The sequence below is a fragment of the Lithobates pipiens genome, unplaced genomic scaffold (genome assembly GCF_037356315.1).
Source record: "Lithobates pipiens isolate NorthernLeopardFrog02 unplaced genomic scaffold, aLitPip1_a1.2 Scaffold_16, whole genome shotgun sequence".
Classification (NCBI taxonomy): Eukaryota; Metazoa; Chordata; class Amphibia; order Anura; family Ranidae; genus Lithobates; species Lithobates pipiens.
In genome coordinates, this window is record NW_027507748.1 from 126,472,884 (window position 1) to 126,499,359 (window position 26,476).

The following is a 26,476-nucleotide window of genomic DNA, read 5'->3' on the forward strand; positions in this document are numbered from 1 at the left end:
GTTTCATCCAAGAAAGTGAATGTATAATGACCCATACACACGGTCAGATTTTCCGACAGAAAACGTGTGATCAGATCATGTTGTCAGAAAATCAGACAGTGTGTGGGCTCCATCTGACTTTTTCCGTCGGATTTTCCGACGCACAAAGTTTGAGAGCAGGATCTAAAATTTTCCGACAACAAAATCCGATAAATTCCAATCGTGTGTAGACAATTCCGACAGACAAAGTGCCATGCATGCTCAGAATAAAGAATAAGAATAAACTACAGTAAGAGATGAAAGCTATTGGCTACTGGCCCATTTATAGTCCCGACGTACGTGTTTGAAGGCACCTCGTTCAGAACGATCGGAAATTCCGACAACTTTGTGTGACCGTGTGTATGCAAGACAAGTTTGGGCCAAAATCCGTTTGAAAAAATCCAACGGATTTTATGGTCGGAATGTCCGACCGTGTGTATGGGGCATAAGATTCGGTGTTCGATAGGAAAATTAAAAAAAATAATTTGGTTTGAAGTGTACACATCTGTATATACACACAAATATTTAAGACGGATTTGACCAGGCAGCGGGGTAAACACAGAATCTGCAGAATTCCATCATACGTAATGACAAGATCCTTGAGCAATCTTATGGGGATAACAGACTGTGATCTTCCTGTCTCTGTATCATGTTACAGACTTCCAGTTTTAAAGCACCATGACATCAAGAGGCGACACATAATGTGCAAATCATCCAGTGTTATATATTCAAAACCTGTCATATACCCCTAAAAAAAAAAAAACCCAAACAAACAAGAGGATATGTCATTAGGACATTTGAGCATTTTCTGTTGATTTTTTTATTGTATTTTTTTATGTTATCCGCCATTGCGACCACAAGATAAGAAACAGTTGTGTGTAATAAACAAAATAAGATTCCTCCCATTCCCACCCCACTGCAGGGATCACAATGTTCTCTCCAAAGGGCAAAGAATACTCATTCTGTATTTTCTAAAAAAAAAAAAAAAAATAAAAAAAAAAAAAAAAAAAAGAAGGGGGGGGGGGTGGGGGGACTGGTGTCTGCAAGCACTCACTGTGAGCAATAACAAGCACAATCAATAGTCCATCGCATTAATTGCCAACAAATCGCATGAAAAGTCCCACCCTATTGTCCACATTGGAATCGGTCAAATCAGTGCGACTCCATCTGTCGGAGTCGACCCGATTTTGAAAGCAGGTTCGCGTGTGACTTGTATAGACATTTATGCATGAAGTCGCACATATGTATTCCAAGTGGCACCTGAAGTAGCACTGAAATGCTATATTGAAATCCCGCTACTTCATTTCAATGTTGTGATCGGTGTGATCAGTGTGGCCGGGGTGTCAGTGAGCATTTGAGATTTTAATCCCTTATGCCCCATACACACGAGCGGGTTTTCCGTTGAAAAAAACTAGTATGGTTTTTCAGACGGAATTCCTCTCAAGCTTGCCTTGCATACACACTGTCACACAAAAGTTCTCTGAACTTTCAACCGTCAAGAACGCAGTGATGTACAACACTAAGACGAGCTGAGAAAATGAAGTTCAATGCTTCCGAGCATGCATCGGAATTTTGCGCGTCGGAATTTGTACAGACGATCGGAATTTCTGATCGGAACTTTTTCCGACCAAAAAAAAAAAAAAAAGAGAGAGAGAACCTGCTCTCAATCTTTTGCTGGCTGGACATCTGCCAGCAAAAGTCTGGGGCTTAAAGAGGAAGTAAACCCTAATGGGTTTACTTCCTCTTTCATTCCCTGCAAAGGCAAAGCATAATGGACTACTATGCATCGCATAGTAGCCCATTATGTGTCACTTACCTGACACAGGAGCCAGCGAAGTCACCGCTGTCCCCTGTAGTTCGGCGCATCCATCTTCTTGGTGGGGTCTCGCAGCTCCGCCGCTGTCATTCGGCGAAGCCGCGATGACGTCACTCCCACGCATGCGCACGGGAGCCGAGACGCACGGCATCTTCGTCATCGGAAGATGCCACGCTCAGTGCGCCGCTGTCTACGGCGCATGCGCCATAGACAGCGGGCAAATATCTCCTAAACCGTATAGGTATGGGAGATATTTCTTGGACCTACAGGTAAGCCTTAATCTAGGCTTACCTGTAGGTCAAAGTGGTTTGTAAGGGTTTACAACCACTTTAAGGCTGGGTTCACACACATATGTGAATTGAATGCATTTTTTGTATCCAATTTGCATAACAAGTAAATGTGAATGGCTTTAAATGCAGCCAGTTCACACGTGTGCGGGGCGGCTGCTGTGCGGTTTCAAAAAGGGTCCTGTGCATTTTTGGGTTCGGTTCAGAAAAAAATTTGCACTTGAATTGAACCTGAACTGGTGAACAGAAACGCACTGGACTGCTGCACTGAAACCACGGCGGCATGTGTAACCCAGACTAAAAGCCACACTGATGTACCGCAACCACATACACTGCACATGATCGCAGGGCGCCCGCATTCAGTGGAATAAGCCAGGTTTGGCAGGTGGTGCTGCCCCTGAACATGACAGCAGGATTCATTTAGTACACTTCCCCCGTCTGCTGCCTTAGTTGTTTAAGGGTGAGCGGCGAAAATGCTGCCCAACTGCAGGTTTTTACTGCCCCACAATCTCCAGTGTAAATGAGACCTTAGGAAGCTACACGGATCCACATCTGACTATTGCAAAGCATGCACATTACCTACAAGGATCAGTTGATGTATAGTGGCTCTTCCAATTGCTAAATACTTAGAATCTCCTGGGGAAATGATACACAGAGAGCAAAAACTCACCGCAACCAATGAGATTTTAGCTGGGAGATCCCAGTTTATTTTTTATAATATAAAGCTTATCGCCAGCAAAAAGTAAAAATGCTCCCCTGCAGTAGGGCAACCCCCCCCACTGAAAAAGTTAAATGGTTGTTTAGGTCTAGGGGACAAGGAAAAGTTGATTTACTTACCCAATCCCCAACTCCCCAAGAACCTCCCTAAACTCCAGTGGGCTATTCTTCAATGTCCAATGCTGGGCTAGGGGCTCTACATTGTACTTTATGACATCAAAGGGTGACCTGCTGCTGGAATGCATGGAAAAAGAGGCTAAAAGGGACCAGTCTAGCAGGAGGAATCCTGAAGGAGAGGACGATCAAGTAAAAGTATTTCATCCCCTACACAGAAATGAGCAGTGGTTCCAATACAGCAAGGTTTTTTCCTTTGCATAAAAATAAAAAAATAAAAATAAAAAAACCCACACACAACACACACGTTTCACCAGCTGTTTGCTCCCCACCCATAGAGGTGACACAGCCTGTGACTGCCCACCATATTATTGCAAAAAATAATAACGATTTGATTTCAAAAATATTTGAATGACAATTTAAAACAGTTAATTGGATTTATTTATTTTTATCTGGATCCCAAAGTTTTTTTCTTTTCTTTTTTTGAACACGTGATCAGCAGCAGAGAACTAGAAGCCCCTCTTGCTTATGTTTCCCTGCAGGCAGGCTGGGAAAGAGCTGGGTCGTGCGACAGCTGTATATTGAATAGAGAAAAGTTACTTAGAATTTTTTTTCTTAATAAAATAATTATAGTGCCATCATCCATATACAGAAATAGAAGGGATAATGTAAAATTAACAGTGTGTGTTTAGTATCACTTTAATCTCCTTGAGGTGGTGATCTTCTGATTTTTAATTGTAAAAAAATTTAAGTTACACCCAAGCACATACAATCCCCCCCATTTAGCCATGTACAAGTGTAAAAACACACGCAGCAGGGCGCCTATGCCCAAAAAAAAAAGTTGATTGCGATAGATGTTACATATCGCTACGCAACAATTCTAGCACCATACCTCCTTGGTAATGCTAAACTGATGACTTATAGGGGGCTTTTAAAGGGTTGCCTATGGAGAATCCAAGTTACTGACATGATTAAAGTTTGACATTTTGGGTATCTATTTACTCGATGCAACCTTGGCTTTTATATGTTACTAAAGATTGGGTCATTTATTGTGCTTTTGTGTCCCCTAAAATGTAGTTTTAATGTTTGTTTTGTTTACAGAAATGTTGTGTTTCCTAGAACTTTGCAGCAATAGTGTCTCAGAAAATTGGACTTACCACTATTTTGAAGAAGGGAAGGGAAAGGAAAGGAAAAGGAAAAGGAAAAGGAAAAGGAAAGGAAAAGGAAAGGAAAAGGAAAGGAAAAGGAAAGGAAAACTTCCTGTTTAATTATACCTACAGGTAAGCCTATAATAAGGCTTACCTACAGGTACTGTAAATATCTCCTAAACTTGCACTGTTGAGATATTTACTATATATCAGGGTGGATTTTTGGTAAACTCACTCAATGAACCCAAGCTCTACAAGCCGAGGTTACATGCACTGGCAATGTTATTGTTTTAATTAAATAAAATAATTTGAATAGTTCTCCAACTATGTGTGATTAACCTAAAATCGGTTCTGATATCGCTGTTTTATTAACCTGACAGCTTATTATTCTAAATAGGAAACCTTAATTTTGTTTGTAAATATTAAATATTGTAACTACCAGCAAGAATACGTTTACATTCCTTACATTTAAAGAGCACCTGTCATTTCAGATCTATCATGATAGTGCCTGTTAGCGGCATCCACTGTTGTGTCACTGCCACATCACCAACCGTCTCATTAAAGTGAATGGGACTGTTAGTGAGTCACAGCGGGTCAGAGGAAGAACTGCTGCGGGACAGAGATGACAGTTGCTCTTTAAAAATTACTATTTAAATTGGATTGATTTAAATCAAACCTTTTTACTAGTGATTTAAATCGTGATTAAAATGAAATCCACCGTACTATATATGCCACCGCCATTAGCAAATGTGCACTGAAGGAACGGGCAATTGTGCTGTTTCGTCAGGGCCCTGTGCCGTGACCAGCAGCACCCGCGCAGAAGTGACGTCTTTGTGGCTGTGGCCAATCACAGTGCAGACGAACGCGGAAGAAACTCTGGGGAGAATGTCCACGGTCTCAGGCTCTGTGTCCAGGACAAGCCCTGTCTGTTGGAATTAAAGCATTTGCCCTCCCCTCTGCCATTTATTGTGATGGGTGACCTCACTGACAAATAGAGAGGCTCAAGATACAAGAGGAACCACCTCGTCTTGCATGTAAAAGTTTGGAGTCGCAAGATCCATCATCCCACCCAGCGTGGCATCTTTACAGCGTTGAAGCACCAGGAACCAAGGATTCAGAGCTTGTTTGACCCACTGCCGTATGGCACGTGTGTCCACCGTATTCGGTAAGCGTACCCAACTTTTTATCTGAAAATTCCTTGAAGTTTTTACAGGCATTTGATCGGCTCACTTGGATAACATGTCGATACCCTATCTGGAAGTTGATTCCTTTCCACGCACTTGTTTGGACTTTGGCGTTCATTTCTTGTGAACTCTCCCCGTGTTTTACTTTTTGTTTATTTTTTTATTTGCATTGTATACATTTCCCCATGTGTCATAGTGGGTTCACACTTAAGCCCTGTACACACGATCCGAAAATCGTATGAAAAATGCTGCATTCTAATCGATCGTACGATAATCAGATCGCTAGTACGGAGCTTTCAAGAGCCGAGCAGGACAGTTCATCCGATATTATTCTATCGGACATGCATGCAAAAAAAATTTGTACGATGCCAGATTGTACAATTTTCGTTTAATCAGTACAGCTATCGTTCGAAAATGCAATACGAATGCATTACAACACATGACATCATTTTCAAATTTTTATTCTGTCGTACGAGAATTTTTGTAAACTCATCAGATTCGACGTGAGATTAGCATGCAAAAACTGACGATCATTCGTCCGATAATCGGATCGCGTGTACGTGTACGGGGCATTACTATATCTTCACTGTCACTGAGAGCTGGTGATTTTACTGTCACTAGTCCTTTTATTGTGAGTTTTTCTTTTCAGTTTCATGCACAGATGTTTCCAATGATTTGATCTCATTATTCAGCTCTACACTAATTTTTGCATAGGTCTATTTTATAAACAAAAACTTTTTTTTTTCCTTTTTTGTTTGCTTTGTTAGTAAATATTTTTACACATATATTAAAACATATATTTACACATTTCACATTGAAAAATTGCTAAAATAAAAATAAATAAATCTATTTAATTTGTAAATAACTTTTCAATGTTTTGTACCATTGCTGACAGCTGAAGTTAAAACGAAACAGTTGCAGTAGGTATCGGTAATTGGTATTGGCGAGTATAAAAAAAAAAAAAAAAAAAATAAAAAGAAGAAGGAAGGAAGAGCAAGAAGTAGTTTTAAATAAATAAAAAAAAAAAAAAAATTGGATTTTATTTCAGCAAAGAACCGGTGCCCCTTCAGTTTACACATGATTGCTGATCAGCCTCATTCTAGCCTCTTGCAGACATTTTTCATTATATGTTGGGGGGATTCCTGCAGTGACATCATTCCTGCAGCCCTCCCTGGGTTTCCCCAGCACTGCTCACATTTTCAAGGAGCGTCAATGTTTTTTTGGGGGGGGGGAGGATTTACAGGAGATGCTGCGCCAAGTTCACAAGAAAATCACAACATCATCAACATCAAAAAAAAATCATAAACACCTTCAACGCATCAAACAGAATGCCGAATGTGTCTTGATGATCTATCTACCCCGCAATCCTGAATATTAGATTGCATTTAGGAGAAGATCGTTTAAATGAATCATTTAATATTATGTATGGCGATTCGCCTCATTTAACCTTTCCTGTAACACATCCGCCCTATAGCCCTCCTTTGATTTTTAATATGAAGAAAGCCATACTTGGTATATTACTGCACATGATCAGCACTCGGATGACAGTTGGGTACAGAGTGCTCCTCATCACACTGGGAGAAATGGGAAGATGGGACCTAAACTGAACAATGGTGTCTCCTAGAACTAGTAGACCTCCTGAAGATTTACCCCCCTTCATGACCTGGCCATTTTTTGCTATAAGCCACTGCAATACTTTAACTGACAATTTGGCAGTCGTGCAAAACTGTACATTAACCACTTCAGCCCTTTTGCGCTATAAACAAAAAAAGAGCCACAATTTTGAAAAAAAAAAAAGCGTTATTTTTTACTTTTTGCTATAATAAATATCCCCCAAAAATAAATAAAACCTTTTTTTCCTCAGTTTAGGCTGATAAGTATTCTACATTTTTTTTTTTTTTTTTTTTTTTACAAAAATAAGATTGCAATAATCGTTTATTGATTGGTTTGCGCAAAACTTATAGCGTCTACAAAATAGGGGATAGTTTTATGGCATTTTTATTCATTTTTTTTTTTTTTTTTTTTTACTAGTAATGGAGGGAATCAGCATTTTTTATCGTGACTGCAACATTATTGCGGACACATCAGACAATTTTGACACATTTTTGGGACCAATGGCATTAATACAGCGATCAATGCTATAAAATTGCATTGATTACTGTAAAAATGTCACTGGCAGTGAAAGTTATAACCACTAGGGGGCGGAGAGGGGTTAAGTGTGTCCTAGGGGAGTGTTTCTAACTGTCTGGGGGATGAGCTAGCAGTGACAGGACACTGATCGCTGCTCCTGATGACAGAGAGTCAACAATCAGTGTCCAGTTACTAGGCAGAACGAGGAGATGCTGTTTACAATCGGCATCTCCACGTTCTTCAGCTCTGTGACACGATTGCGGGTATCCCCATGGCAATCGAGTCCGCAGGTCCCGCGGGCACGTTCACGGAGTTACAAGATTTATTATACAGAGAGATGATGTGGCCTATAGTGATAGCTACAATCTACTGCACTTTTAAACATTGAAAACAGGGGGTCACTCACTCCCCACCTCTGCCATTCACAGAATGCCTTCTGTCTCGTGGTAGTGCGAAAAGTGGCGTTATGTGTCAGTAAGGTGTATATGAAGCTGTCTAAATTCAATTTTTCACATATAAAAAAAACAAAAACAAAAAAAACAAAAAAAAACAGCATTTTATGGGCAAAAAGGTGATTCAGAGGAGTTAGGAGAGCGATGGAAATGTATCCGAGATGAACATAAAGACAAATTTTAGCACAGAATGGTCTCAGAGATGCAACACTACAAGTACATGTACGTCACAATCAACAACTAACTCGAACATGGAAGAGGTCTCCACTTTCCATATCACAGTAAGTGTCACAAATAAGAACCACCACGTAGGAGAAAAAAAAAAAATTGTAAGGCTTCCAACAACATACACAATCCCAGAATGTGCTGCATTGCCTTACTGAATCCCCCCATAAGGTGCAGAGCGAGCAACCTGCTTACAGTGCTTTACAGGCTGAATAAAAGTAAGTGGAAACGGGTGTATGGGCACCTCTACCTTTGCGTATACAGCTCCGCCTGGTACCCTGAGACTGCCGACAGAACACATGAATCACAGTCAGGGTGGTCAGCACTCAGGATAGCATTCAAAAATAGTCCTCCTTTATTGAAAACACATGTAGAATCACTGTAAAACCTCCAACGAGTTTTGGCTGCCAGGGCTTCATCATGATTCAGGCCTGACTGCTGAAACATGTTGGATGTTTTCCAATGATTTTACATACATTTTTAATAAAGAAAGATTATTTTTGGATGCCAACCCCACCATCCTGTGATTCAGAAATAAAAAGTAAGAGAGTTTTCCCAAATGAAGCCACATATGGGACAGTCATCACTAGAGACGGTTTGTATTTACATAGCAAGTTATCTTTTTCTAGAATTCAGCTTTGAAGGCCACATCAGGGAAATCTAAAAATTCTCTCCTGTAGTGGGGCTGCCCCCACACTGCAAGGGTTAATGTCTAGTTTAGATGTAGGGGACTGGGTAAAGCAGTTTTACCTTCCACCAGGGAATGATTATCCCCAGGCTCTGGCTATGTACTGTTACCTCTACATCATCAAGTCCTATGGACCCTGCATCGGTCTTAGACCACTGGAGCACAAGAGAGAAGACACTGCAGGGACTGGTTTAGCATCGTGGAGGAGTCAGCAAGTAGATCTTCTTGTCTATGACTCCCTAGACCTAAAACAATAGCCAAGCCCCACAGTATGGGTGCAGCTCTACTCCAAGGGAGAATTTTCAAGTTCTATAAGTATAAGTCTCGGAGATTCTCTCAATTAGATAAAGTGAGGGGGGTATCATCATCCTAAAATTAATAGACAAAGGAAATATTTAGGGGCATCCCTCATGTGCTCACTTAAAAGGAGCATCCCACTACCCAAGGATCACAAACATGTTTTTATTAAAAAAAAAAAAAAAAAAATGTATAAACTAAGATTAAAATCAACCTAGGGCACGAGTCCATTATTGTAAAAAAACATTAGTTAGAGCAACATATCTGGTGTCATCGCAATCCCAAGTTGGTGTTGCTGGGAAGACACTGTCCTTAGATGAAACTGAGGATCTCCATGCTCTTGAAGATGCTTGGAAGTATGTGGAGTCCTCTACATGTTTTACAGCAAGAAGCGCTTCCTCAGGAGGAATTACATACAGCTCATGTATAATAAAGTATTACAATATAATTTCATAGTAACAACCAATCCCATAATGGGATGCAAGGAGGGAAGGAAATGTAAAATACTATGATGCTTACCCAGGCAGAGCAGGGATGCCTGTAAATAAGATATTGTAATAGTTTATTATAGATGAGCTATATGTAATTCCGCCTGAGGAAGCGATTCTTGCCGCGAAACATGTAGAGGACGCCACATACTTCCAAGCACCTTCAAGGAGCATGGAGATCCTCAGTTTCATCTAAGGACAGTGTCTTGCCAGCAACACCAACTTGGGATAGCAATGACATCAGATATGTTGCTTTAACTAATGTTCTTTTACAATAATGGACTCATGTCTAGATTGATTTTAACCACATCCCACCCAACCTATAGCAAAATGACGACCGGGCGGTGGTTTCATTATCCTCACTGGGCGTCATATGACATCCAGCAGGACAAGCTGCTTGCAAAATGCATACAGTGAGGCGATTGGCAGTGTGGTGGGTCGCTCTGGCACACTGCATCTCCAATCTCAGTAAAGAGCCTATGACTTAGGCTCTTTACCATGTGATCTGCTGTGTCCAATCACAGATGATCACATGGTAATCAGGAAGTGCCGGTTATCAGCTTTTGCTCTATTTGCGCTGACAAGACGCAAGTAGAGGAGAGCTGATAAGTGGCTCTCCTGACAGCGGGGGGGGGGGGGGATCAGTGCTGATAACCAGCGCATTGATTATCAGTGCAAACCCATCAAGGATGCTCACAAGTGCCCACCTAGAGTGCAAACCTTTGCCTTCTCAACAGTGCTGCCTATCAGTGATGCTGCATAATAGTGTCTTAGCAACAGTGCCACAGATCAGTGCTGCATATTAGTGTCGTATCATCAGTGCTGTATATTAGTGTCTTATCAGTGCCCATCAGTGCTGTATATTAGTGTCCTATCATCAATGCTGTATATTAGTGTCTTATTAGTGCTGTATATTAGTGTCCTATCATCAGTGTCTTATCAGTACTGTATATTCGAGTCCTATCATCAGTGCTGTATATTAGTGTCCTATCATCAGTGTTATATCAGTACTGTATATTCGAGTCCTATCATCAGTGCCCATCAGTGCTGTATATTAGTGTCCTATCATCAGTGCTGTATATTAGTGTCCTATCAGTACTGTATATTCGAGTCCTATCATCAGTGCCCATCAGTGCTGTATATTAGTGTCCTATCATCAGTGCTGTATATTAGTGTCCTATCAGTACTGTATATTCGAGTCCTATCATCAGCGCCCATCAGTGCTGTACATTAGTGTCCTATCATCAGTGCTGTATATTAGTGTCCTATCATCAGTGCTATCTAACAGTGCCTCTCATCAGTGTCTTATTGTCAGTGAAGGGGGATAAAAAAATAAAAAAAATTAAAATAAAAAAATAAAAGCACAACTTACTGGTACTTATTTACAAAATTTAAAACAAATGAAGAAAAAACGTTTTTTTCCCCCTTTTCAAAATGTTCTGTCTTTTTTCATTTGTTTAGCAAAAAATAGAAACCGGAGTGGTGATTAAATATCACCAAAAGAAAGTTCTATTTGTGGCAAAACAAAATGATAAAGACGTCATATGGGTAAAGCATTACATGACCGCGCAATTGTCAAAGTGTGACAGCACTGAAAGCTAAAAATCGGTCTTGGGGGGGGGGCATGCCCAGTCTTGAGGGGGTTAATAAATGTGTTTTATTTATAAAAACATGTTTGTGATCCTCGGATACAGAGATGTGCCTTTTGCTGCTGAGCATACAAGGGATGCCCCGAAATCTTTCCTGTCACTGTAACGGATACATCTGGAAGGGAGTGTGTTGCTTTGAAAAAACAACGGACTTACTGGCTGGATCATCAGATGAAAATAAAGGGGTCTAAAAACAAGAAAGGAATGCAGCCGTCACATCATCTATGATTTGGTGGGCTGCTGTTGGGTTTTAGGCGGTGGTTCCCAACGTCAGTCCTAAGTCCCCCCTAACAGCCCAGGTTTTCAGGTTTTCCTTTACTTTGCACAGCTGCTTTACCTCAATATCTTAGGGAAGTTCCCAAGACATGGCATGCAGGGGGTACCCGAGGACTGAGTCTGAGAGTGAAGTTGGCATCCTTCCATGACATGTTTCCCCCCCTGGGGGCACTTACCTGTCTCAGGTGTCGTAGCTCCTCGGTGGCCTCCTCCTGCCTCCCCTGTCTCAGCATCCCCATCATGTCCTGGATCATCCTGATCCTCCGGTGATAAGGGGCCTGACCCCCCGACGTGTTCTTCCCAAATCTATCCCCAGACTTCACCCCGAAAGCTGCCCAGAAGTCGCCCCTGTCCCTCCGGGGGTGCTGAGGACTGTCCCCCCCAGCACTGGAAGCCTGGCACACCTTGGTCTGCTTGGTGCCCATGGTGGTGTGAGAGACCCCCCCAGGAGATACATCCGAAATCCTCCTGGAGAAGATCCACATTCAACAGGTCAGTCCGGAGATCAGTGTCCGCCGATCGGGAGAGGAAACACGGCTCTCCCCCCTCCGGCTACACAACTTTCCATCCGCGGACACACAGCAGACGAGCCCCACAACTGTTGCATGTCCCTATAGAGGCGGCTAATGACAGGCGGCGGGGGGGGGGAGGCTGCGGGACGGCTGTCCGGGGAGAGGCCGGGCTGGGATGTCCCTAGGCGGGGAACGGGCGGCAGGTACTAGCGGGGTGTCTGAGCCTCTCCAGCATCGCTTCCCATACACACAGGCTAGGGGGGGCGGAGTCGCCTGTCACTGAGGGGGCGGGGACTGTGTGTGCAGTCGGCCAGTCGGATGCTGGCTGGAGGTGTGCTGGGCGTGTGCCAGGAAAAGCCCCAGTCCAGCCGTCTGATGGATCGGGGAGCCCCCCGGCACTCAGCGCCGCCCCCCTCCCTTCCCTCCTTCTATCCCCTAACACACTGCACAGAGCTGGCGGGCCAATCACAGGCAGATTGTTCCCCAGAGTCACAGCACAGACAGGCCAGTCCTCAGGGCAATGTCACGTCTTCACAGCCATTTCTATCCGAGGAAATGAGAGCTTTTTCTATGGAATTCTCTCCACTTCTTCAGCCTTAACCTCTTCAGTACCAGGCCTTTTTCTCACACCCCTTGTGCTTCCACGTAAAAATGTGTATGTTTTGCTAGAAAATTACTTAGAACCCCCCAAACATTTTATATATGTGTGTTTAGCAAAGACCCTAGAGAATAAAATGGCGGTCGTTGCAATATTTTGTCACACTGCATTTGCGCAGCGGTCTTTCAAACGCAATTTTTTTGGAAGAAATACACTTTAATGAATGAAAAAAACTGTAAAGTTAGTCCCTTTTTTTTTTTTTTGTGTAAAACGTGAAAGATGATGTTACGCCAAGTAAATTGATACCCACCATCTCACGCTTTAAAATTGCACCCGCTCGTGAAATGGCAACAAACCACAGTACCCAGGGCTGGGGCTACTACTAGGCAGCTGCCTAGGGCGCACTGCTGCCGGTGGAAACCCCGGCCACTGGTGTTCCTACTCTCTTCTCTCTGCAGCGCTGGTAGGCTGCATTGATGGGTGCCAGTGAGACTGCATTAATGGGCACGGGTGAAGCTGCATTAATGGGCGCTGGTAGGGTGCATTGATGGGTGCTGGTGAGGCTGCATTAATGGGCACTGGTGAGGCTGCATTAATGGGCACTGGTGAGGCTGCATTAATGGGCACTGGTGAGGCTGCATTAGTGGGCGCTGGTAGGCTGCATTAATGGACGCTGGTGAGGTTGCATTAATGGACACTGGTGAGGCTGCATTAATGGGCACTGGTAGGCTGCATTGATGGGTGCTGGTGGGCTGCATTGATGGGTGCTGGTGAGGCTGTATTAATGGGTTTGGTGAGGCTGCATTAATGGGCACTGGTAGGCTGCATTAATGGGCGCTGGTGAGGTTGCATTAATGGACACTGGTGAGGCTGCATTAATGGACACTGGTGAGGCTGCATTAATGGGCGCTGGTAGGCTGCATTAATGGGTGCGGGTGAGGCTGCATTAATGGGTGCTGGTGAGGCTGCATTCATGGGTTTGGTGAGGCTGCAATAATGGGCGCTGGTAGGGTGCATTAATGGCCGCTGGTGAGGCTGCATTTGATGGGCGCTGGTGAGGTTGCATTAATGGTCGCTAGTAAGGTTGCATTAATGGACGCTGGTGAGGCTGCATTAATGGGCACTGGTAGGCTGTATTATTGGGTGTGGGTGAGGCTGCATTGATGGGTGTGGGTGAGGCTGCATTGATGGGTGCTGGTGAGGCTGAATTAATGGGCGCTGGTGAGGCTGCATTAATGGGTGCTGGTGAGGCTGCATTGATGGGCGCTGGTGAGGTTGCATTGATGGGTGCTGATAGGCTGCATTGATGGGTGCTGGTGGGACTGCATTAATGGGTGCTGGTGAGGCTGCATTTGCTGGGAGCTTTATTAAAAAGGTGGGGTATACAAGAGCATGGCAAAGGGGGTGGAGCCAGGGGGGTGGCAAAATTCGGTTTCGCCTAGGGTGTCATAAATCTTTGCACCAGCCCTGACAGTACCTAAAAATCTCCATAGGCGACGCTTGAATTTTTTTTCCAGGTTACCTATTTAGAATTACAGAGGAGGTCTGGTGCTAGAATTATTGCTCTCACTCTAACGATTGCAGCACTTTTATTTCTATTAGAGCCAGTTCACACCACAAAATGCACTCCAAATCTGTCCTGGATGTGTTTCTGCATTTTGTTTTCGGCGTGGAGCGTTTTTGATCCATTTCTGGGTGCATTCCAGATGCTTTTTCCTGATCTTTTTCACTGTACTGGAGTCCGGTGCATTTTTCATGCATTTTTTTATGCATTCCAGTGCATTGGGTTTTCATATGTTTTAGGGTCAGTTCACACCAAAGAAATGCAGTCCGGATGCGTTCCAAATACTTTCCTACATGCGTGTTTGACACATTTTTGATGCATTTTTGGTGCATTTTTTCCCCCTCTTTTTTTCTTTACATTACGGCTCCATGCACACTGGCTTAAAAAACTTTGCTTCTACAAGAGTTTTGTGTTCTACCTGTAGAAGCAACTCAATGTTATCCTATGTGACCATGCACATTAGGACATTTACAGGCATATTTTGAACTCAACGTGTAGACACAGGAATAAAAAACCTTCCGATTCGCATTTCTGATTGGAGCTTACTGGCAGGAAAAACATAAAACTCCTAAATTCGTCTAGACTTTGTACAAAAAATGGTCTATATGAAAGTTTTTTACTCCTAAGAGAATAGACATTTTTTTAAACCCAGTGTGCATAGAGCCTCAATAAAGAAATGGGTGTTTCTGTGTGTTTTTGATGCGTTTAAGTGCGTTCAGGTGTGTTCCAGCATATTTTTTGATGCTTTTTACAGCGTTCCAGTGCAGGAAAAATGCAGCATGTTCTACTTTTTTTTTCTGGAACTGGAATGCACTGGAACTGCAAGCACTGGTGTGAACTATGCCATTGGAAATCATAACCTACTTTCCATGTGTTTTTGATGCAGAAACAAAATGCACTGGACTGCATGTGGTGTGAACTGGCCCTTACAAGGAATGTAAACATCTCTTTTAATAGAAATAAGCATGGCAGGTCCTCTTTATTGAGAGATCTGAGGTCAAAAAGACCCCAGATCTCTCAAAGCAAAAAAAAAAAAAATGTCATTCTGACTTTAAAAAAATCCCTTTCAACCCGAGAGGCAGAAGTAACATACGATTTCGCTCCAGTCCTCCAAAGGCATAGAGACTTCCTGCCTAGCCATTGATCGGACCAAATCGTTTACCGGTTCACCGACGGCTCCAGTAAACCTGGAAGACACCAGGAAGCGGCAGGAGGCATTGGAACCTCTCCTGCCACCTATAAAAGTGATCCTCCGGCAAATCCGCTGCTGGGACCACCTTTATCGGAAAGCTGTCTGCCTACTGTAAATAAAGATACTGGGGTTATGGTAGCTAGCCGCTGCCAAAACCCCGGTATTTAACCAGTTCCCGACCAGTGCACGCCGATGTACATCGGCATTCGGCAGAATGGCACGGGCAGGCATATTGGCGTACAGCTACGTCCATTTTTATATGCCGCCCTGCCATCACATGCGCGCCGCTGGCGGCGCGCTCGCGTGCCGGTTGCGTGCCGGTCGGAACCACCGTGAGTCCGGTTGCGGCTCCCGCGGACTCGATCGCCACAGGGATACCAGCGATCGTCTCACGGGGAGGCTGAACGGGGAGATGCTGTTGTAAACAGCATCTCTCCGTTCTGCCTAGCAACCAGTGACGCTGATCTCTGCTCCATGTGATTGGAGCAGAGATCAGTGTTCACTAACACAAAGCCCAGCCCCCCACAGTTATTAACACGCCCCTAGGAACACTTAACCCCTACACTGCCACCCCCTGGTTAACCCCTTCACTGCCAGTGTCATTTACACAGGAATCACTGCATTTCAGGGGCGTAACTATAGGGGGTGCAGCAGTCGCGACCGCAACTGGGCCCTGTGCTGCAGGGGGCCCATGCAGCCCCCCCTACATATGGCCGGCAGCAGCATAGGCAGCTAGGGGTACCAGTGCACCATGCACACGGGTGGCTGGAGGTGAAGGGTGACTAGCAGAGCTCCATGCTCGACTATCGCACTGGCTGCTCTTTAGTTGTGCATTCCCCGCATGACCTGTATCCTCGGCTGGCTCCTCAGAGTACCCCTCTCCTGCTTCATGCATTGCTGCTCAGTCTGATGTCTGTTCTCCCCAGCCAGAGTCCCCCCCCCCCCCGAGTCCGGCCCACACTGCACTGCATACTTCTCCCGGGTAAACAAATTTAAGCACACAGATGCAGTGCAGCCCTATGAGAGCCGGCTCCCGGAGGACACTGGAGGCTTGTCTGCCAGCCCCCTCCTCCCCCGTCATACACAGATGATGAAAGGTCTTTCTGGGAGATATGCTGATCACCCCCCAGGCCAACATGGATGAGTGTGCGGCCTGCAGCTTGGTCATGGTGAGTGAGAGGACCCCATCTCCCACGCACCATTACTTACCCCCTCCATCTCCCCCTGGGGACAGGGGCCCCTTCTCACGTGGTGACAGGGAGCCCCATCTCCCCTGGGGACAGGGACCCCTTCTCACCTGGGGGACAGTAACTTCATCTGTCCTGGAGAAAAGGACCTCATCTCTTCTGGGAACGGGGACCCCATCCTGCCTAGGGACAGTCCCCCAATGAGGCACCTAAAAATAAAAAATAAAAAAAGCTACTGATGCCAGTGGTAGAACTACAGGGCTCACAAAGGTCATACCTGTGACCACGCCCTGGAGTTCCACCGCCGGACTCGGAGGGAAGGGCCCTGGCTGGGGTTCAGGGGGGCCCTTCATGGTTTCTTGCATCCGGACCCTGTAGGTTCTAGTTATGCCACTGCTGCATTTGTATAGCACTGATTGCTGTATAAATGACAATGGTCCCAAAAATGTGTCACAAATGTCCGATGTGTCTGCCATAATGTCGCAGTCACAATAAAAATCGCTGATCGCCACCATTACTAGTAAAAAAAAAAATTATTATTAAAAATGCCCTAAAACTATCCCCTATTTTGTAAACGCTATAACTTTTGCACAAACCAATCAATAATTCGATTATTGTGATTTTTTTTTACCAAAAATATGTAGAAGAATACGTATCGGCCTAAACTGAGGGAAAAATGTTTTTTTTAAATATATTTTTGGGGATATTTATTATAGTAAAAAGTAAAAAATAATTAGTTTTTTTCAAAATTGTCACTCTATTTTTGTTTATAGCGTAAAAAATAAAAAACGCAGGGGTGATCAAATACCCCCAAAAGAAAGCTCTATTTGTGGGGAAAAAAGGACGTAAATTTTGTTTGGGAGCCACGTCGCACGACCGCGCAATTGTCAGTTAAAGCAACGCATTGCCGAATCGCAAAAAGTGGTCTGTCTTAAACCAGCAAAACGGTCCGGTCTGAAAGTGGTTAATGTCAAATAATGATGTATATTTACAGTTAGGCGGTCGGCAAGTGGTTCTTCAGCCTTAACTGCTTCAGTACCGGGCACTTTCACCCCCTTCCTGCCCAGGCCAATTTTCAGCTTTCAGCACTGTCACACTTTAAATTACAATTGCGCGGTCATGCTATACTGTGCCCATATGAAATTTGTATAATTTTTTTGAGACAAGGCTTTCTTTTGGTGGAATTTAATCACCACTGGGTTTTTTATTTTTTCCTAAACAAGCCAAAAAAGACCGACATTTAAAAAAAAAAAGAAAAACATTTTCCTTAGTTTCCGTTATAAAATTTTGCAGATAAGTAATTTTCTTCTTTAGCCCTGGTGGGAAATGCAAAAGATTCACTGCGATTCCCCTCATTGCATAGTAATCGCACAGCATCCATGCGTTCTACTGTGGCCATCAATAATAGATTAACAACACCTCGAAACAGATCGCAAAATGCATTAAGAATCTTCTGGTGCAGGAAAGAAAAGGGTCCTGCACCATTTTGGTGCAGATGCGATGCAATTTGAGCCATACAAAATGTATGGCTCAAATTGCACCGCATTCCTGTGCACATCACATGCAATGTCTGTGCAGTGCGATTTGAGCCATACATTTTGTGCAGAATGGTACAGGACCCTTTTTTCTGTGCAAATCACATGTTGCTCATGCACCAGTATGAACCTAGGTTCACTGATGAGGCGGCATTGATTGACACTAATGGGGCTGCACTGATAATCAGGGCATTTATTGGCAATGATGAGTTGGCACTGATGGGGCTACAATGATAATCAGTGTTAACAATGTATTTTCAGCCTTGCTGGTTATATCGGCACTCCTTTCCTCACACAGACAGCGCGATATAAAAAGTCTACACACCCCTTTTAAAATGTCAGGTTTCTGTGATGTTAAAAAAAATGAGACAAAGATAAATAATTGCATAACTTTTTCCTCTTTTAATGTGACCTATAAACTGTACAACTCAGTTGAGTAACAAACCAATTTTTTTTAGGTGGAGGGAAATAAAAAAATGAAAATAAAATAATATGGTTGCATAAGTGTGCACACCCTTAAACTAATACTTTGTTGAAGCGCCTTTTGATTTTATTACAGCACTTTTTGGGGATGAGTCTATTAGCATAGCACATCTTGACTTGGCAATATTTGCCCACTCTTCTTTGCAAAAACACTCCAAATCTGTCAGATTGCGAGGACATCTCCTGTACACAGCTCTCTTCAGATCACCCCACAGATCTTCAATGGGATTCAGGTCAGGGCTCTGGCTGGGCCATTCCATAACTTTAATCTTCTTCTGGGGAAGCCATTCCTTTGTTGATTTGGATGTATGCTTTGAGTCGTTGTCATGTTGAAAGATGAAGTTCTTCATGTTCAACTTTCCAGCAGAAGCCTTAAGGTTTTGTGCCAATATTGACTGGTATTTGGAACTGTTCATAATTCTCTCTACCTTGACTAAAGCCCCTGTTCCAGCGAAACAACCCCAAAGCATGATGCTGCCACCACCATGCTTCACTGTTGGTATGGTGATCTTTTGGTGATGTGCAGTGTTGCTTTTGTGCCAAACATATCTTTTGGAATTATGGCCAAAAAGTTCAACCTATCAGACCATAATACATTTTCCCACATGCTTTTGGGAGATTTCAGATGTGTTTTTCCAAAATTTAGTCAGGCTTGGATGCTTTTCTTCATAAGAAAAGGCTTTCGTCTTGCCACTCTACCCCATAGCCCAGACATTTGAAGAATATGAGACATTGTTGTCACATGTACCATGCAGCCAGTACTTGCTAGATATTCCTGCAGCTGCTTTAATGTTGCTATAGGCCTCTTGGCAGCCTCCCTGACCAGTTTTCTTCTCATCTTTTCATCAATTTTGGAGTCACGTCTAGTTCTTGGTAATGTCACTATTGTACCTTTTTTTTTCTCCACTTGATGATAACTGTTTTCACTGTGTTCCATGCTATATCTAGAGATGGGCCGAATGGACCCCTTTTTTCGGTTTGCACCAGAACCTTCGAACACCACGAAAGTTTGGACCCATATAACGAACCCCATTAAAGTCAATGGGACCCGGACGTCAAAAATCAGTGCCCATTTTGAAGGCTTATATGCAAGTAATTGGGCATACAATGGTTATAGGGGTCCGGGTGTTGCCCTGGGGGACATGTAGCATTTATAAAGCCCAAAAAAAATACATTTTCCCTGCAAGCTGCCTTTATTTTGCTCAGCAAAAGATGGGGGGGGGGGAGGGGGGGGCACTGTGTATGATGTGGCCACAATGTAGTGCACTGGGAACAATATTAGAGATTTTTTGGTGTCACTTTGACTTTGGATAGATGTAATGGGTGTGTAAAAATTGGCCTTTGGGTGTCGTGGCGCCTTCCCACCATAACCCTATAGAGGTAATCTTAATGAAGGAAAGAATTGGCCTTGCTGTAAAAAATTGCAATGATATGCACCTGTCAAACAGGTGCTGAAAAATGACTCTTTGGGTGTCGGGGGCACCTTCTCACCATAACCCTATAGAGGTAATCTTGATGAAAGCAAGAATTGGCCTTGCTGTAAAAACTGCAGTTATATACACTTGTCAAATAGGTGCTGAAAAATTGGTCTTTGGGTGTCGGCGGTGCCTTTCCACCGTAACCCTATAGAGGTACTCTTGATGAACGCAAGAATTGGCATTGCTGTAAAAAATTGCAATGATATGCACCTGTTTGACAGGTGCAGAAAAATTGGTCTTTGGGTGTTAATTGTGACCATGAAACCTATACCAAAAACATTCTTCCAGATGAAGTGATTGAACACCCTCAAAGCTAGGCAACCTTCAGGGGCTTCATAGCTGGTAATCCAGGACTGATTCATTTTTTATAAAAGTCAAACAGTCCACAGAGTCTGTGGAGAGACGCGTTCTATGATCAGTAACGAAAACCTCCTGCAGCATTGAATGCCCATTCTGAAAGCACGCTGGATGCAGGGCAGCCCAACAACTCAATTGCATACTGGGCAAGTTCTGGCCAGTGGTCTAGTCTCATGACCCAGTAAGTCAGTGGATCGTCAGCTGGAAAGCTCTCCATCTCTGTTTTAGGCCTAGAAGAAATCGTCCACCATGTGATGCAGACGCTGCCAATGGGATGTGGAAGCTGAAATACCTCACTTAGCCGAACGCCTTCTCCAACGCTTCTCTCTTGACCAACAGAAGACTCAAAAAGACGTTTTCCACCACACTGTAACCTACCGGAGTCAGGAAAAACGTTCAATAAAATCCTCTTTAACATGTCCTCAAGAGATTTTATCTTCTGCACTCTTTGTGGGGACGGGATGAGTTCTGAGACCTTCCCCTTATAACGGTGGTCAAGGAGGGTTGCCAACCAGTAATCATCCTTCTTCTTTATGCCACGTATTCTTGTATTCTTGGGTCCTTTCGCAGGCTTTGAAGCATGGGGTTGCCCATGTGCCTCAAATTTGCCGAGGCTTGAGAAGCAGATTCCTCAGGGTCACTAAGGATGACAGCATCTGGATCTTTCTCCCCCCAGCCACGTACTACTCCCAAGGGTCTTCGGGTTGGAAAGCCATCGCTTACAGATTGACACATGTCTTCCTCTTTGAAGCCTATGAAAGTGCCAGAATCCTCCTCCTCATCCTCCTCCCCTCTCTCCTCCTGTGTGTTCTGTAATATAGGAATGATGGTGTCTGGATATAGTGGGCCTTGAGAGGAAAGGAAGTCCTCCTCTTCCTCCTGCTGCTCTGCCTCCAGTGCCCTGTCCATAATGCCACACAGAGTCTGCTCCAGTAGGAACACAACAGGGATTGTGTCACTGATGTATGCACTGTCACTGCTCACCATCCTTGTGGCCTCCTCAAATGGTGACAATACAGTGTATGCATCCTTAATGATCAGCCATTGGCGCAGGGAAAAAAACTGAGGCGGCCTGAGCCTGTCGTTGTGCTGTACTGGCACAGATACTCATTGACGGTCCTCTGCTGCATTTATAGCTGCAGCATTCCCAAAGTTGAGTTCCACCAGGTGGACATGTCACAAATCAGGCGGTTTACAGACAGGTGGAATTCCCACTGAATTTCAGCCAACCGAGCACTGGTTGTGTATGACCACCTGAAATGGCTACAGACTCTTATGGCCTGTTTTAGTACATCTTGTAACCCTGGGTACGTACTTAAGAAACGCTGCACCACTAAATTGAGGGCATGTGCCAGGCATGGCACATGTGTCAACTTTGTATGGAGATGTGGGGGCACAACAAGCTGCAGCAGCTGTCTTGCATCCTTTCGAGTTGCAAACAGCATTACCCAGTGTGCTGTGAACAAAATATATCGTCCGTGCCCATGCTTGCTGGACCTCGTGTCTGCAGTAAGGTGGCTTTTACGGCTGACTGCCTTGTAGAGAGATGGAACGGGCTTACGTGAAAGTAGTAGTGATTGGGAACCTGCCATTGTGGTACAGCACATTGTGCAAATTCATGGAAGGAGGCAGAATCCAACAGGCTAACAGGTTGAAGTTGGAGAGCCAACAGCTTTGACAAGCTTGCATTCAGACGCTGGGCATGAGGGTGGCAGGGACTGTATTTTTTTTTCCGCTGCAGCAGATACGGCAGAGAAATTTGCCTGCTACAGTCTACAGCTTGTGGTGTGCTGCTTGCAGATGTGCTGCTAGGACCTGGGACACCCTGTGCTATACCATCATCCCTGTCAGTGGAGGCCGCTGAAAGGTAGTGACCTCATCATCATCATTTCCATCTCCTCCATCTTCATCGTTACCACTGAAACCAACTTGGCAATATGCTGCAGCTTGGGGAACATGAATGCCAATTTGTCTACCAGTGTTCCTCCCTCTCTCTAGGCTCATGTTCCTGTCATCCTCAACCTCAGAACCAACATCTGAATCCAGCAATGGCTGGGCATCATCAAGGAGCAAGTGGCTGATGCTGTGGTCAAATAACTCAGCTGACTCCTTAATTGCTGATGTTGGGGCTATGGCAGGAATAGATGTGGACAAGGAGGCAGGTTTATCCACTCTGGCAACTGCAGGGGACTGCATATTTGTCTCTTCTTGCATGATGGGGGATGAGGAGGATGAGGAAGGTTTAGTAAGCCAGTTCCCCACCTCCTCTGCATGCCGTGGCTGGATAGCACAGGTAAACTCACTAAACAGAGGAAATGATGCCCTGCCTGAGGACTGAGCACCACGTCCACCTGTGCCTGTGGACACATTTGTTGCTGACCCCCTTACAGTGCCAAGGGAATGTCTGCCTCTCCTTGTTGTCCTCTCAGACATTATTGGGAGGGAGGGGGCGGTGCTTACAAGCAAATGTAAAGAAGAAGTCTGTACATAGATGCACTTTAATCAATGTAAAGAGGTGTTTGGTGCACTTTAATTTGAGTACTCACATTACACAGACACACTCCACGGATACACTATAATATACTGCAATATAATGCACCAAATGTACAGTGACGCACAGAGCTATATGACTTTAAACTGGCAGTAACATACACAAATCTATATGGCGTTAAACTGGCAGTAACGTACACAGAACTATATGGCGTTAAACTGGCAGTAATGCACACAAAACTATATGGCATTAAACTAGCAATAACACACGCAAAACTATATGGCGTTAAACTGGAAGTAACGCACACAGAACTATATGGCGTCAAACTGGCAGTAACGCACAAAACTATATGGCGTTAGACTGGCAGTAACGCACACAGAACTATATGGCATTAAACTGGCAGTAACGCACACAGAAGTAAATGGCGTTAAACTGGCAGTAACGCAATCAAATAGACGGTGTTCAACCGTCACTACACTGACGCTATCTGAACTGTCCCTACTCTAACTATACACTAATGTCAAGATTACTGGCACGGTCTCACTACACTGAAACTATATGAGCTGTCCCTACTCTACACTAATGTATGTATGAATGTCACTACACTACAGTGAAAGCTGTCTGAGCTGTCCCTACTCTAGCTGCACACTATGCAAAGCTGAATGATGGTCCTCCTGACGACACTCACACTATCCCTAGACTGAAACTAAACTAATATTCTACACTGACAATTGAAGCAAAATAGCACAATATAGCACACTAACTAACTAATAGCACTGAACAGAGCCCCGTTCTATATCTCTCCACACTGAAAATGGCTGCCATTAAATGAATGAGCCATGATTCGATAAAGTTATCATGACAGTGTCCAATCATGACTCTGACAGTGCTTTGTGATTGGCCTCTGATTGGCTGAAGCTTTCACTGCTTCAGCCAATCAGGGCTTGCAATGCACTGTTCAGCGCCGCAATGCATTGTGGTCGGTTCGGTGGGCCGAACAAATGGTTGAATGACCCATTTGTTCGGCTGTTCGCAGAACAACCGAACAAAGAAAGTTTGGCCCAAACATATGCTCGAGCCGTACCGTTCGCCCATCCCTAGGTATATCTAGTGCCTTGGAAATTCTTTTGTGCCCTTCTCCTGAGTGATACCTTTTTAACAATGAGATCCCTCTAAAGCTTTGAAAGCTCTCTGTGGACCGTGACTGTAGGATGCGAGTAAGAAAATGTCAGGAAAGACCTACTATAACAGCTGAACTTTATTTGGGGTTAATTAGAGGCACTTTAAATGATGGCAGGTGTGTACTGACTCCTATTTAACATGAGTTTTAATGGGATTGCTTAATTGTGAACACAGATACATCCTGATTTATAAGAGGGTGTGCACACTTATGCAACCATATTATTTAACTTTTTTATTTTTACTCTTCCCCCCCCCCCCCCCCAAAAAAATGATTTCAGTTTTTCAGTTGAAATGTACAGTTTATAGGTCACATTAATCGTGGAAAAAGTTCTGAAATTATTTATCTTTATTTAATTTTTTTACATCACAGAAACATGGCATTTTAGGGGTGTGTAGATTTTTTATAGCCACTGTACAGTATATTTATTGGAATATTTACCAATGACATGTAGCAGAATACATTTTGGTTTGAATTTATTAAGAAATTTTATCAAATACCACCAAAAGAAAGTTCTATTTGTGTGAAAAAAATTATATAAATTTAATTTGGGTACAGCACTGCATGACCACACAATTACCAGTTAAAATAGCGCAGTGACGAATAGCAAAATATGGCCTGGTCATGAAGGGGGTGAAATCTTCTGGAGCTCAAGTGGTTAACCCTAACCAGTACCCTTCACTGAAAAGACCTGAACTTCATAACTGGGAGGAATGTTCACGCAAGTTTGGCATCTGCTGGGGATGACTAAACAATAATCACTGTACTATCGATGACGGCATCCCTTCCACGCTGTGCGCCTCACTTTCAGATCACTCTACTGCAGGGTAGTCTTCTCGGTCACGATTGCAGACTGACAGCGTTGAGAGCCGGCGGTGCGGAGGATGATCTATGTGGATAGCTTTATCCCGGATGCTTGCATTCTTAGGTGTGGCTCCTTTAATCATCAATCAAGCATGTGAGTTGCTAAATGTTGTACCTTCAATAAATGTAAGCATATTGCTACACTTAGAGGCGCCTCTCTTCTCTTGTATACCCTGTAGCTCCTGCTAGATTTTGCTTCTAATCCCTTTGTGGAGGCTTCTGTTTGTGAATGGACATTTTATGGTTACACAACCTTGTTACATTGCTATAATCTTTTTATATGGACTATAAACTGAAGGAATTATGAATAAATGGTTGTGGAACGAATCATCTGAGTTCCCATTAGTTCTTATGGGGAAATTCGCTTTGCTATACAAGTGCTTTGGATTACAAGCATGTTTCCAGAACAAATTATGCTCGCAATCCAAGGTTTTACTGTGTATAGTTACAAGAGTCTGTAAAGGATAGAGTGCAGGGGTTCAGGAGTATGAAAAGTACAAAGTACAGAGGTCAGAAATACTGTATGTAACACAGCTTTATTACAGGGGAACACTGTACTGGAGAGGGAAGGGCTGTACAGGGGGTGCGAGCTGTACTGGAGAGGGAAGAGCTGTACTGGGGGTGAGAGCTGTACTGCAGGGGAAAGAGCTGTACTGGTGAGGGAAAAGCTGTACTGGGGGTGCGAGCTGTACTGGAGAGGGAAGAGCTGTACTGGGGGTGAGAGCTGTACTGGAGAGGGAAGGGCTGTACTGGGGGTGCGAGCTGTACTGGAGAGGGAAGAGCTGTACTGGGGGTGAGAGCTGTACTGGAGAGGGAAGGGCTGTACTGGGGGTGCGAGCTGTACTGGAGAGGGAAGAGCTGTACTGGGGGTGAGAGCTGTACTGGAGAGGGAAGGGCTGTACTGGGGGTGCGAGCTGTACTGGAGAGGGAAGAGCTGTACTGGGGGTGAGAGCTGTACTGGAGAGGGAAGGGCTGTACTGGGGGTGAGAGCTGTACTGGAGAGGGAAGAGCTGTACTGGGGGTGAGAGGTGTACTGGAGAGGGAAAAGCTGTACTGGGGGTGAGAGCTGTACTGGAAAGGGAAGAGCTGTACTGGGGGTGAGAGTGTAGTGTCACATTTTGCTGCCTATCACAGGATGCTGCGGAAGTGACGTTGCCGCCAGAAATTGCGTACTGCGCATGCGCGATGCGTTCCAAACACTCGCGCCGTGCGTTCCAACATAGTTTCGGCAATACAGTTAAGCGAAACCATCACATAATGTTACGGAAGTGATGTTACACACAACACAAACACTGGGCCGCACGTTACAACACTAATACTTCCCTTGTTACCTAGTAGGTTTTGCATTGCTGGGACTTGTAGTGCCTATCCTGAGCTACTAGGTAACAAGGGAAGTATTAGTGTTGTAACGTACGGCCCAGTGTTTGTGTTGTGTGTAACATCACTTCCGTAACATTATGTGATGGTTTCGCTTAACTGTATTGCCGAAACTATGTTGGAACGCACGGCGCGAGTGTTTGGAACGCATCGCGCATGCGCAGTACGC

General features: G+C 44.2%; 1 protein-coding gene across 2 annotated transcripts in view; it reads right to left on the bottom strand.

The window, feature by feature from the left end:
• Nucleotides 1–12,284, bottom strand: part of LRRC75A (leucine rich repeat containing 75A) — a 529,608-nt gene extending 517,324 nt beyond the window's left edge. The window contains exon 1 of one of the 2 annotated variants that reach the window (XM_077480437.1): nt 11,666–12,284. In XM_077480437.1, the coding sequence (XP_077336563.1) occupies nt 11,666–11,974 (309 nt within the window). In that variant the 5' untranslated portion in view covers nt 11,975–12,284. The remainder of the gene's footprint in view (nt 1–11,665) is intronic. The other variant, XM_077480438.1, reaches the window with a different exon arrangement.
• Between the last annotated feature and the right edge of the window lie 14,192 nt (nt 12,285–26,476).